Source organism: Pristiophorus japonicus, chromosome 4 (assembly GCF_044704955.1).
Source record: "Pristiophorus japonicus isolate sPriJap1 chromosome 4, sPriJap1.hap1, whole genome shotgun sequence".
NCBI lineage: Eukaryota > Metazoa > Chordata > Chondrichthyes > Pristiophoridae > Pristiophorus > Pristiophorus japonicus.
In genome coordinates, this window is record NC_091980.1 from 45,445,307 (window position 1) to 45,460,218 (window position 14,912).

The 14,912-nt window shown below is 39.3% G+C and overlaps 1 protein-coding gene across 1 annotated transcript in view; it reads right to left on the bottom strand.

The window, feature by feature from the left end:
• gabra6b (gamma-aminobutyric acid type A receptor subunit alpha6b) overlaps window positions 1-14,912 on the bottom strand; it is a 53,171-nt gene extending 38,259 nt beyond the window's left edge. Inside the window, exons 1-4 of the mRNA XM_070877208.1 lie at window positions 14,854-14,912; window positions 14,121-14,341; window positions 13,941-14,023; window positions 4,065-4,208 (exon numbers count right to left, since the gene is read on the bottom strand). Coding sequence (XP_070733309.1) covers window positions 4,065-4,208; window positions 13,941-14,023; window positions 14,121-14,341; window positions 14,854-14,856 — 451 coding nt within the window. The 5' untranslated portion in view covers window positions 14,857-14,912. The remainder of the gene's footprint in view (window positions 1-4,064; window positions 4,209-13,940; window positions 14,024-14,120; window positions 14,342-14,853) is intronic.

Genomic DNA, 14,912 nt, shown 5'->3' on the forward strand with positions numbered 1-14,912 from the left:
AAATAGTTGAGGCTCCAGTAGTGATCCCTGTGGCTAGTTACAGTTTGCCAACTTGAAAATGTCACCTTTATCTCGTTAGTTAGCCAATCCTCTATCCATGCTAATATATTACCCCCAACCCTGTGAGCTCTTATCTTGTGCAGTAACCTTTTATGTGACACCTTATCGAATGCCTTTCTTGAAATCCAAATACACTACATCTACTGGTTCCCCTTTATCCACCCTGCTCGTTACATCCTCAAAGAACTGTAGAAAATTTGTCAAACGTGATTTCCCTTTCATAAAACGATGCTGACTCTGCTTGATTGTATTATAATTTTCTAAATGTCCTGCTACTACTTCCTTGATAATGGACTCCAGCATTTTCCCAATGACAGATGTTAAGCTAACTGGTCTATAGTTTCCTGCTTTCTGTTTCCCTTCTTTATTGAATAGGGGTGTTACATTTGTGGTTTTCAAATCTGCTGGGACCTCTCCAGAATCCAGGGAGTTTTGGTAGATTACAACCAATGCATCTACTATCTCTGCAGTCACTTCTTTTAAGATTCTAGGATGCAGGCCATCTGGTCAAGGGGACATTAGTCCCATTAGTTAGCCTAGTACTTTTTCTCTAGTGATAGTTCCCTCCTCCCTATAACCCCTTAATTATCTATTATTATTGGGATGCTTTTACTGTCTTCCACCATGAAGACCGATACAAAATATTTATTCAAAGTCTCTGCCATTTCCCTGTTTCCCATTATTAATTCCTCAGTCTCATCCTCTAAGGAACCAACGTTTACTTTAGCTACTCTCTTCCTTTTTATATACCTGTAGAAGCTCTTAATGTCTGTTTTTATATTTCTTGCTAGGTTACTCTCATAATCTATCTTCTCATTCTATTATATTTTTAATCGCCCTTTGCCGGTTTCTAAAAATTTCTCAATCCTCTGGCCTACCACTAATCTTCGCAACATTGTATGCCTTTGTTTTTAATTTGACACCATCCTTAACTTCCTTAATAAGCACGAATGGTTTATCTTTCTTTTAGAGTCTTTCCTACTCATTGGAATATATCTTTGCTGAGAGTTATAAAATATCTCCTTAAATGTCTGCCACTGCTTATCTATCGTCTTACCCTTTAATCTATTTTCCCTATCCACTTTATCCAACTTTGTCCATACCTTTGTAATTGCCTTTATTTAAGTTCATGATAATAGTTTGAGACCCAATTTTCTCACCCTCAAACTGAATTTGAAATTCTAACATGCTATGATCTCTCTTCCCTAATGGATCCTTTACTATGAGATAATGAATTAATCCTATCTCATTACACATTACCAGATCTAAAATAGCCTGCTCCCTGTTTGGTTCCATAACATATTGTTCTAAGAAACCATCCCGAATACACTCTATGAACTCGTCCTCAGGGCTACCTTTACCAATTTGATTTGTCCAATCTATATGAAGATTAAAATCACCCATGATTATTGCCGTACCTTTCTTATAATCCTCCATTACTTCTTGATTTATACTATGTCCAATAATGTAGCTACTGTTATAGGGCCAACGACTACCTCCACCAGTGACTTCTTTCCATTATTATTTATCTCCAGGCAAACTGATTCAACATCTTGATCATCTGAGCCAATATCATTTCTCACTACTGCACTGACCTCATCCTTTATTAACAGAGCTACCCCACCTCCTTTTCCTTTCTGCCTATCCTTCCGAAATGTCAAATATCCCTGAATGTTCAGTTCCCAGCCTTGGTCACCTTGCAATCATGTCTCTGTAATGGCTATCAGATCATACCCATTTATTTCTATTTGTTCGGTCATCTCATCTATCTTGTTATGAATGGTGTGTGCATTCATATAAAGAGCTTTTAATTTTGTCTTTTTACCATTTTTCCCTTCTCTGACTCTACTTTCTGCTGCACTCTTATGTTTATACGCTCTGTCCCTTCGTGTCACACTCTGGTTATCATTACCCCTATTGCTCCCTGCACTATTGCCTTTTACTTTCTCTTTGACTTTTTAAATTTCCCCTCACCTGAACCCTCCCCCCACCCCCCCCACTATTTAGTTTATAGCTCTAGTTATTCAATTTGCCAGGGCACAGGTCCCAGCATAGTTCAAGTGTAGCCCGTCCCAATAGAACAGCTCCCTCTTAACCCAGTATTGGTGCCAGTGCCCCATGAATCGAAATCCATTTCTTCCACACCAATCTTTGAGCCACGCATTCATCCCTCTGATCTTATTTACCACATGCAAATTTGCTCGTGGCTCAGGTAGTAATCCAGAGATTATTACCTTTGTGGTTCTGCTTTTTTATTTACTGCTTCCCCTGTCATTGTTAACAGTATGTTACAGTTGTATCCTTTTACTTGACCTACAGATGGAAATTTTAGTCTATCTTTAATGTTCCATTGCCATCAACTTTGGATCAGGTTGTTCGAATAATTATATTTTTCTTCCCATTACTGGAGATCTCCTTAGTGGTGATGGAAAGTATCTCACATCATCTGTGAGACAGATTACATCTTGAAAAGTCATTTCAAAGGCAATGTTACCATACATAAACATGTGGTTTTGTTTTACATTATGTGACATTTTTCGAGTTACACATGTGTGTAACTTATATTTTCCTTCGACATTCAGTAAAATAAAACCTCACATCACTTCAGTTCAAATAACTTGTTACAATTCCATTTTTCAATCATGAGTCTGCTGTTTATTAACATCGACTAGGATACCAGCCCCAGCAAAACATGACTTGGAAAAATAAAATAAAAATGCCACTTGGAAACTACCATCTGCATATTATGAATTATAATACAGCTTGGAGTCTGCCCTAAGGCAGTAACAAATATCTATACTGAGATACTAGAGAAAAACTGCTTCATCTTTCTTTTTACACTTTATATCATCTCAATGCCTTGTGTTACTCACCTATGACATGCATATTTATGAATTACTCATAGGTAGTAGCATGTTCCAGGGCAGTAACACATTGAAGGGTTGAAATAATGTCATGCAATGAGAGAGGGAAGATCAGGTAGTTTATCAATATTTTTTTAGATCTATTACTATCTAGAAATCACATTCTACTTGTGCTATTCTTCAAAATATATACAGATTTAATAATTGTATTTTTAAAATAATTTTAATTTAAACTTAAAGTAAATCAAAAGTAATACTGTATTGTTCAGCAAAATAAATCCAGTAAGACTTGCAGATATTTTTATTTTTGTACATTTACAAGTTCAAAAGTAATGAAATTCTAAAAGTCAGATATAAAATATGTGGAAAACATTAAAAAATACAAAAAACATCTAGTGAACGTATGTCATTAGAAGCTGCATTCTAAATAGTTTATGTGACTTGTGGGAGCCGTGTGGATGGTTTGGTAAGTTAAACTTAAATCAGAAAAAAAATTAAGATTTGAAAGTTTTTTTTGCTGTAAAACAGGAGCGAGTGACATGATTACTCAATACAGTGCAAGCAGTTCTATTTCAAACAGATGGCAGGATTCTAAGATTGTATCATGCAGCTTGAGTCAGGTTGTAGAGTTGCAGGTGCTTGCCATCTGGAAGCTTACCATTCAAATCTAATTTTCATCAAATGGCAAGTACTTATTATTATGTAGAGTTACATAGGTAGGAATATAGTTCCAGACTAAAAACATATCTTAGTGTTCAGATGACTGTGAAACCACTTGATGCTGCACTAATAGGATATTATTTAACTTTTCAATGTGTTGCTGTCTTGCAACACAAACCAGTTCATGCATTGTTGTGTAATAATCACATCAAATATCAAAACAGATTTTATAAAGTATTTCTATTTCTAACATCAAAATCACAACATTTTCTAATTTAGCTAGTCAATTCCATCAATATGTTGAGTCCAGGGTGCAATCATCGTGTACTACCAGTAGATCACCTCTTCCTATTTCAGTTGATTGATAATTGAGAACTTTGTCTTAAACAGTAAAACCTGTTTGCTTCAATTATATTTGAAGCTAAAAACAACCAATACTTATTAGTTAAAGCACATAACTGCAAAAATAAATACACTTGCCTGTGTTGGATTTCATAGTTTCACTGGATACTGTTTGGCCTATAAGGTCATACTGAAGCAGGCTTGAAGATTCATTCGGTACTTCTACTGAGTACAGGGGGCCCTTCTTCCATGTGTAAATTATTTCACTTCTAGGGTAGGCATCTGCAAATTGAATGTCATGTTTCAGCCGATGCTCCCACTGTATACTGCTTGTTTTTTTTAATTGCCTAATAAACTGTTTTCACCAGTTAACAGTATCACCATGCTTATTTACATCAATAATGATTCACAAGCACAGCAACAGAAGGCACCCTGGAGCACCAAATGCCGAAAAACCAGTGTACAAATATTAGAATGAATTCAAAAATTGTGTGGCTTGTTAACAGTTCCTTTCTAACAACCCAATGACTAGGTCCCACATGGCATACTGGTCATGAAAGTAAAAGCCCAAGGGATCCAGGGCAAAGTGGCAAGTAGGATCCAAAATTGGCTCAGAGGCAGGAAGCAAAGGTTGATGGGTGTTTTTGTGACTGGAAGGCTGTATCCAGTGGGGTTACGCAGGGCTCAGTGCTGGGTCCCTTGCTTTTTGTGGTATATATCAATTGCTTGGACTTGAATGTTGGGGGTATGATTAAGACATTTGCAGATGACATTAAAATAGGCTGCGTGGTTAATAATGAAGAAGAAAGCTGCGGATTACAGGAAAGTATCAATGTACTGGTCAGGTGGGTGGAACAGTGGCAAATGGAATTGAATCCAGAGAAGTGTGATGTAATGCATTTGGGGAGGTCTAACAAGGCAAGGGAATACACATTAAAAGGTACAACACTGAAAAGTGTAGAGGAACAAAGAAACCTTGGAGTGCGGGTCCACAGATGCCTGAAGGTAGCAGGACAGGTAGATGAGGTGGTTATGAAGACATATAAAATACTTGCCTTTATTAGTCAAGACATGGAATACAAGAGCAAGGAGGTTGTGTTGAATTGTATAAAACATTGGTTAGGCCGCAGCTAGAGTATTGTGTGCAGTTCTGGTCACCACATTGTAGGAAAGATGTGACTGCACTGGAAAGGGTGCAGAGGATATTTACAAGAATGTTGCCTGGATGGAGAATTTTGGCTATGAGGAAAGATTGGAGAAGTTGGGTCTGTTTTCTTTGGAACAGAGGAGTCGGAGTGGTGACGTGATTGAGGTGTATAAAATTATGAGGGGCCTGGATAGATTGGATAGGAAGGACTTGTTTCCCTTGGCAGAGGGGGTCAACAACCAGGGGACATAGATTTAAAGTAATTGGGGGGAGGTTTGGAGAAGATATAAAGGGAAATTTCTTCACCCAGAGGGTATTGGGGGTCTGGAACTCACTGCTTGAAAGGGTGGTAGCGGCAGAAACCCTCACCACATTTAAAAAATACTTGGATGTGCACTTAAAGTGCCGTAACCTACAGAGCTATGGACCAAGAGCTGGAAAGTGGGATAAGGATGGATAGCTCTTGGTCGGCCAGCATGGACAAGATGGGCTGAAATGGCCTCCTTCCATGCTGTAAATTTCTATGTTTCTATTCCTACGAACTTTTTAAAACATTTTTGTTTACTTCACTTGCCTGAACCCCACAACCTTATTGTATTTTTCTTTTTTAAAATGTGGTGCTTTTCAATTTGATGAACAGAAAAGAAAATATAACTTTAGAACAATGAAAACTGAGTCCACCATGGTGTATTTAGTTAAATGTGCATTCGATTGAAAAATTAACTGGCTTACTTGCTATCTTTCAGCTTTTCTTTATTAGGAAATTTTCTACCAAGCTTACATTTTAATACAACTTGCCTCAAAAATGTCACCAAGGAATGTTTACTCTGGAACATTTAATATATTGTGTCATGTATGTACTTTTGGGATCACGAACCACTAGATGGGGTCACTGTTGGAGGCCATTGGGCTGCACGCATGTGTGTGCGGCCCAAGTATAAAAGGCCAATCATTTTGTATATTAGTCACTTTGGGCCTTAATAAAGCAGAGCCACGGTCATACTCTTGGAGTTAAACAGTACTCAATCTAACAGTTATTGCATACACAACATATTGTATCTTCGTTTTTGTTAAAATGATAATCAAAATAGCACCAGGTCTATCTGTAAGGGCCAATGTTAACTCAGTTCACTGAGAACAGAATGTTGCATTTACACTTGATCCTGCCCACTGCCATTTTGCCCGGGGCCTTTACAATTGTGGCCCAAATGTCCCTCTGAAGCAGGTGAGAGCATCATTATTGTACATAAATTGGGGTTCTATGTACATTGCAATTTCGAAGCACAAATGTGTGGAGCAAGCACCACCGACATGGTGAGTGACCGAATCAACGGTCCAGAAAGGGACCACTGGAGGCCGCTTACAAAACGACCCAGGAAATATCTAATTTTTGGCATGGACAAGAGGAGCTCATCCTGGACCCACAAAAAAAATCTAGATTGCTTCCTGCTCCCTTGATGCCTCCTTTGGGATTGCATCCCTCCCCATCCCTGCATCTGAATGTTGGTTGACTGTGTGGGAGCTGGCAGATTGCCCTCCCTCCCAAAATCAGCGAACTGCAGTGGAACGCCTGTTTGGCATCCACACCTGCTTGTTCTCCACAAGTAGTTAAAATCAACCCTGTGATGTGTTGACTACAAAGACAGTAAAGCAATTTCTGATACATTTCCCAAAACGATAATGCCACTTCAAGTATCACTAATTATAAGGCTTTGCTCTTTCCATAGAGATCTTTGAATTTAAAAAAATAGATAATTTACACATTAAATTGGTTACTTTTTAAGGTCTGTTAAGAATAAGTTCAATTTGTCAAGAAAAAAACCTTGCTTCTGTTGTATCAAGTATGTCCCTCAGGAATTCCTTGTTATATTGGTACTAACAAGCCTCCAATAATACATTGGGCTAAATTGCTTCTAAACCACATGTGTTTCTTCAGTGGAGAAATCTGTAAGATACATCACAATAACTTTCTAATAGGATTAGTACAACTGATCCTTGGATTTCTTGCTATTACTGTAGAACTGATTAAAAACCTTAAGGAATAACTGGAGCATAAATTCAACATTATTGAACCCCTGCTACAAGCATAAAATGGACACAACAATAACCAATTGAGCAGGGCAGATACCTGCACCTAATCTGCAGTTTAGGCCACTGTTAAATTGACCGGGGTCGTTTTTTGGGAAACCCTGGATATGCAAGCTCGGACTAGTATTTCCGGGTCTTGAGCGACCTAACCAATAGTCCTTAAAGGGACCACAGGCAGCTGCTCAGGAAGAGAAAGATAAATCTCATTTTCTATGAAATCAGAATGAGCAGAATGCTCTTCCGGGCTCCAAAAAAACAACTGTGGGCTGTTGTTTGCCTGCCCTCACTTCCCATCTGCCCCTGGTCATATGCCCCCTCCAGACTTACCTGTGCGCATTGAATCATAGAATCATCGAAACTTACGGCAGAGAAGGAGGACGTTCAGCCCATCGTGTCTGCATCGGTCGAAAAAGAGCTATCCAGCCTAATTCCATATTCCAGCTTTTGGTCAGTAGCCTTGCAGGTTATGGCACTTCAAGTGCATATCCAAGTACTTTTTAATGTGGTGAAGGTTTCTGCCTCTAGCACCCTTTCAGGCAGTGAGTTCCAGACCGCCTCCCCCCCCACCCCCCCCCCCCCCCCCAATCGCCCTCTGGATGAAAACAGTTCTCCTCAACTCCCCTCTCATCCTTCCACCAATTATTTTAAATCCCCCTGTTTATTGACCTCTCTGCTAAGGGAAATAGGTGCTTCCTATCCATTCTATCAATGCTCCTCATAATTTTATACACCCCTTAGCCTCCTCTGTTCCAAAGAAAACAACCCCAGCCTATCCAATCATTCCTCTTGGCTAAAATTCTCCAGTCCTGGCAACATCCTCGTAAATCTCCTCCGTACCCTCTCTAGTGCAATCACATTTTTCCTGTTATGTGATGACCAGAACTGTACGCAGTATTCTACTGTGGCCTAACTAGTGTTTTATACATTTCAAGCATAACCTCTCTGCTTTTATCTTCTATGCCTCGGCTAATAAAGAAAAGTATCTTGTATGCCTTCTTAACCACCTTATCTACCTGTCCTGCTACTTTCAGGGATGTGAACATGCATTCCAAGGTCCCTTTGTTCCTCTACATTTCTCAGTATCCTACCATTTATTGTATATTCCCTTGCCTTGTTGGCGCTAGCTGAAATTAGTTCGGCCCTGACAGGCAAGGTGCCAGAAATATGATGATGAGGCCTAAGGAAGAATTTAGGACTGTCTTCAACCCTCTCTGTTGTGACATGCACGCCTGCCTAATCATGCCCGGTTTCAAGCGCTAATAAATTTAGGCCCCACTATAGAAACATAGAAATATACAAAATAGGTGCAGGAGTAGGTCATTCAGCCCTTCGAGCCTGCACCACCATTCAATAAGATAATGGCTGATCATCCACCTCAATACCATTATTTCTTAATAGGAATTAATGGCATATTTTCCTCTTTTGCTAAACTTTGTTCAAAAGTAGGTGTGGATAAAAAGTAGCATTCTGCACTTTTTGTCCACTTTATTTTTGTGAAATTTACCCATCGGAGAAAAATATAGCATTTAATACTACTGAATTCAAAAAGGGAGACTCTGAATGGAGCATACTGGCCCTTAACAGAAGTTGCTCTTAAATGTTTCTAAACACTATATTGAGAATGCATTGGCCTTTAAAGTCATGGAGCTCATTTATATTTATCTATTGATAGGAATCTATCAAAATATTTCTACCATAAAAAGACTTGAAGATATATTTGACTGTTATTAGTCAAAATGAGTACTCTGCTGGACTGTTACTGGTCTAGTCATTAAATATATCAGAACCACAGAAGAGCAAGTATATTGAAGGTAAGCTAGAAAGTAATGAATTCTGGAAAATAAGCTATAACTAAATGTTACAGCTGGCATATTTTCTGTGGGTACTCTGTACCATTTACATGAATCAATATATATTCTGTTATAACACATGCTGATGATAAATTATATATTTCCGAGTAAAGCCTTGTGGTTTTCAACTTTTAAGGTTCTGAATTTGTTACTGGATTTTTGGGAAGATAGGATATTTCTTATCTTCGGAACTTAGTGGTAAATTGGGCCCGCAGTGTGTATTTGCATGAGTTACCAATCACATTAAACAACAAAAAAGGCAAGAACCATAAACTCCCCTTCGAGAGAAAATCTGGAAGAGCAGCTTGAAAGAGAATATCAAGCTGAGTAGCAACAACAGAAAGGTAAGAAGCATGCCAAAGTCAGTGAATGTAACAAGGAAAAAAACAATGAGGAAAGGCATCAATCTGATACAAAGGAGTGGGAGGATTTGGAGAGAAATGGAAAATAACAAGATGTAGAAAAGAAAGGAGGGAAATTCAAGAAACAGATCAGGAGTGAGTTAAAGACAAAAGTAACTACTAAATATGTTTTGGCCTGAGTGCTATAAGGTAAGGGCATGGGAATGAGACATGTGAATATTTTTCTGGGTCTGAGATCCATAAACCATTGGTAGTAAACCATGCTGCGATTTCTACAATTGCTGTGTGAAATACTACAATATTTCCTGAGTGGTACTTTTATTAATAAACCACTCCTTTAACCTCAACATCCCCCCCTCCCCCAAAATCATAACATTTTTAATCAAATACAATATATATAGTACCTTTTCACCTGCTTTCTCTGCTGTACAAGAATATTAAGATCACCCATGTCATAGTGGGGAAAAAAGTAGAATCCATGTTTACGTGTATATTACCATTAAATCCAGTGTAAGAAGTTCACCTGGTAGTCTAAGCGATATAAACTAGGAAAGTCCCAGGTATAATTCTGTTTAGACATCTTGGAATTTTCCGTGTATTCCGGGGCAGCTGTAGCTCAGCGCGTAGCGCTCTCACCTCTGAGTCAGAAGATTGTGGATTCAAGTCCCACTCCAGGGACTTGAGCGCAAAACTCTAGGCTGACACTCGAGGACAGTACTGACGGAGCGCTGCACTGCCGAAGGTGCTGTTTTTCAGATGAGACGTTAAACCGAGGCCCCGTCTGCCCTCTCAGGTGGATGTAAAAGATCCCACGGCACTATTGCAAAGAATAGCAGGGTACTTATCCCCAGTGTCCTGGCCAATATTATCTAGTCATTATCAATTTGCTGTTTGTGGGAGCTTACTGTGCACAAATTGGCTGCCACATTTCCCACATTATAACTGTGACTACACTTCAAAAATACTTCATTGGCTATAAAGTGCTTTGGGACGTCCAGTGGTCATGAAAAGTTCTATATAAATGCAAGTCTTCCTTTCTTCTAAAGTAAATACGTGGCATTAAAGATCAAGGAAACATGGATGCAAAAGGAAGAATTTGCATTTATGTAGTGCCTTTCATAACCTAAGAACATTCAAAAGCACTTTACAGTCAAATACTTTTGGATGTGCACTCACTGTTGTAATGTAGGGAAACACAACAACCAATTTGCACACAGCAAGGTCCCACAACCAGCAATGAGATAAATGACCAATTAAACTGTTTTACTGGTATTAATTGAGAGATAAATGTTGACCAGAACTCACCTGCTCTTCTTTGGATCTTTTATAGTCACCTGGGAAGACAGACGGAAACTTCAGTTTAATGCCTGATTTGTAAGAACTGAAGTGTCAGCTTAGATTTTGTGCACAAGGCTCTGTCGGAAAGCTTGAACCCACAATCTTCTGACTGAGAGGGTCCATTGATCCCAGCACCCGAACATATCTCGGCTCATTATAATGACTCCACCCCTGAGCTAAAGATTCATAGACATGAATTTCCTGCAGTTCCTCTGGTTCAAAACAGATCTAAAATTATGCGCAGAATTGTAGGTACAGCCGTGCCATATTTCTAGTGTCTTATTGTGACTTTTTGAGTCATTTTTAAAACATTATCCTCACTGAGACTTAGATTGTATTTTCGCTTTCTTTGAATCCATTTTTATATCATCTTATAAGTTACATTAAAAACTGACAAGCTTCCACAATTGCTTGTTTATAAGCATACTGTGCCCAATGTGCATAAATAATATTTAGATGGCTTGAAATTTCCATACTTAAAGAAGGAATATAGAGTGTGAACTCGGTGATGTCCTCAGGCCGCGATTGTTTACACTGATTGCCACTCATTTTACATTCTGGTGTATGTTAAGCAGTTTAGAAACATAGAAAATAGGTGCAGGAGCAGGCCATTCAGCCCTTCGAGCCTGCACCACCATTCAAAATGATCATGGCTGATCATGCAACTTCAGTACCCCACTCCAGCCTTCTCTCCATACCCTCTGATCCCTTTAGCAGTAAGAGCCTCATCTAACTCTGTTTTGAATATATCCAACGAACTGGACTCAACAACTTTCTGAGGTAGAGAATTCCATAGGTTCACAATTCTCTGGGTGAAAAAGTTTATCCTCATCTCGGTCTTTTTTGGCTTACCCCTTATCCTTAGACTGTGACCCCTGGTTCTGGACTTCCCGAACATTGGGAATATTCTTCCTGCATCTAACCTGTCCAATCCCATCAGAATTTTATACGCTTCTATGGGATCCCCTAACATTCTTCAAAATTTCAGTGAATATAAGCCTAGTCGATTCAGTCTTTCTTCATATGTCAGTCCTGCCATCCCAGGAATCAGTCTGGTGAACCTTCGCTGCACTCCCTCAATAGCAAGAATGTCCTTCCTCAGATTAGGAGATCAAGACTGCACACAATACTCAAGGTGTGGTCTCACCAAGGCCCTGTACAACTGCAGCAAGACCTTCCTGCTCCTATACTTTAGCAGGCAATTTGGGTGTAAATAGACATTGGCAAAATGGGTGCATAAATGGGCATACTTTTGGATGTAACCTCCCGATTACACATCCACTCTCCCACCACCACCGCCCCCCCCCCCCCCCACCCCCCCTCACTCCCGAAGAAGGCAGGATTGGGCTCATCCAAGATGTCTCCTTCGGGACTATCAATGCTCACACAACATAAATGGCCACTTGGGCAAGGCAGAGATGGGCAGCTGGCATCGATAGAACCATACAGCAGTATGAGTTAGAGCCTTCAGAAGAGAGGGGAGAACATTTAAAAAACACATTATAAAGTCAATGGGGGTGAAATTGATTGTGTGCAGTAGTGCAAAATAGCAACAGCAAGTTGACAGCCTAGTTTACACTCTACCCGATTTTCTTTTCCATTGACCTTAATGGAAAAACAAATCAAGCGGGGTGCAAAACAGGATGCTGATTCGCTATCATCCATTTAGTTCTACCACCCAGGACCAATTTCACCTCCAATGTGTAAGTCACGTTCGTCTGTATATTCCACGTCTCCTTTATAGTTGTAATTTGGTAAATGAAAAATCAAATTAAGTTGCAACCACATATGTGTTGCACACTGCGACTAAGGAACATTTACACTGCATCTATCAGTCTAAGACTGGCAGCTATAGTTCAGTTTCTAACCGGACAGAACCGTGTTTGCATTGCTTGGCTCTTGCCTAGCTCAATCTGTAGTAATCATGCCAGAAGAGACTGTGCACATGCTGGATACAGGTGCAGGCAGAATTACCTCTTAGAAAGTAGGAAAAAGAGAATCCCTACTCTCCAAACATTGAATTTGATGTGAGGTGGGTTTGTAAAGTGCCAAGGGAATCCCATGAGCAATTTGATGAAAAGTTTTGGCATCACATTGGATTTACACTCAATGTGGTGCCAAACCAAAGGACTGTGAGATTACACTCTCCAAGCAATCTCACTCCATTTCACTTAGGAGTCAAGTTTGGCCTTGACTCCAGATTTACATGGGCACTTTTGTGTTTCTGCAAAGCCCAAATTGCTTTCTACTAACCCTAGACTTTGTAGTGTAAATGCACCCTTAGACAGCATAAAAGGTATATGAAGGAGAAAATTGTATAGAAATATAGAAACATAGAAAATAGGTGCAGGAGTAGGCCATTCGGCCATTCAATGCTGAAGATGTTACAGTATAAAGTAACTGACAGTGAGTTTAAGGGTGTCATTCAATGGTAAGAAACATAGCTAACTTCATATTCTGCTGGAACTTCATTCTTACAGTCATGACCTGAACAAAACCCATTAGATTAAAGCATATTTCTGGAAATGTACATTGTATAGTATAATTAATTGCCAGTTGCTTATAGGCCACTACAAATACATGTAAAGAAAAAACTTGCATTTATATACTGCCTTTCACACCTTCAGGATCTCTCAAATGGTTTTGCAGCCAATTAATTACTTTTTTGAAGTGCAGTTCATTGTTATAATGTAGGAAACACGGCAGGCAATTTTTGCACAGCAAGTTCCCACAAGCTTCAATGTGATAATGACCATATCATCTGTTTTAATGATGTTGGTTGAGGAATAATTATTAGCCAGGACATCAGGGATAACATCACTGCTCTACTTTAAGTAGTGCAAAGGAATATTTTACATCTACGTGAGAGGGCAGACAAGGCCCAGGTTTAACATCTAGTGCTGCACTGGAGCGTCAGCCTAGATTAAGTACTCAAGTCTCTGGAGTGGAATTTGAACCCACAACCTTCTGACTCAGAGGTGAGAGTGTTAATACTAAATCAAGGCTAACACACTATTCTAAACTGATTCATAATTCGTGATCTGCAATTTGCAATAAATATTACATGAGTGGCCTTTTGCTCTTCTAGAATGTGTACTGCGATGGTTCTTGTAAGATTGTTTGAGACTCCTGAACCCTCGCCCTAGCCCAGGCATCTGTTGACTAGTCTGTTGATAGTTCTTAGTTTTAATGAAGACATGTCAAAAACGCATTGAACACTGAAACTTACAGCTGCCGAACTTCAAGGGACATGCATGCCCATCCATTGGGAAGTTCACGAGTCTCATAGGACACGCCGCATTTATGGTTAGTCTAGAATTGGAGGAGAAAAAGTTTATGTTATGTTAAATATGATTATCTAAGTATCAAATGGGACAATGTAATGTCTCACCAAACTACTATGCCCAACCTCATGGTGTAAAGTATAGTGCCGTTTTGCATGATCCTGAAAAGCTTGTTAGGAGTAGTCATGTTGTGAGCGATGGACTTTTTCCCATTTCGGAAAAAAGTGTCCGGAGTCCAAATTTTGCTGACCATTAAGTTGTTCAGTCTAAGGATTTCAATGGGCCCCTCAAATTTCAGTCTCTTGTCAATCCAAGTTTGACGAAAAAAGACATCCATCGTATATTCCTATAAAAGTATAATAAAATCACTTTAAAATATCACATTGCGTCACTTTTACTGCATGAATACAAAATGGTCATTGTGCCTGTGTATACATAATTCAGAGTCACTAATGCCCTGCCCTGCACAAAGCTACAAGAGCACAATGGCTTACTCAATGTCATTATCCACACTATAAAAATAAACCCTGACTTTCCAGTGATTTGACATGTTTAGTGATTTGCTTGGCCTCCTTAAAATGAAAGGGTTCTTTCTCCAAGCGATTACGCTATTTTAGTATAGCGTTGATTGTTGCCAAATGATGAACCGATCACTGAGTGATTGTCAAACAGATTAAGGCGAATAATCTCCTCTAATGACATTCTGCCCAGATGCCGAAATAATAAAACCAGTACGAACGTGTCTGCAGGCGGTGAAATGGGAAGCTTACACTGGTTACCAAGTCTAGTCTGAGTGATTTTGTTTGAATAAAGCAAACATCAGTAACACTAGTGAATCTTTTATTTTCAGTGTCATACCATTTCGACGTCAGATACAGGACCGAAACTTGTCACATATATGTCGGTTTTCACTTCAG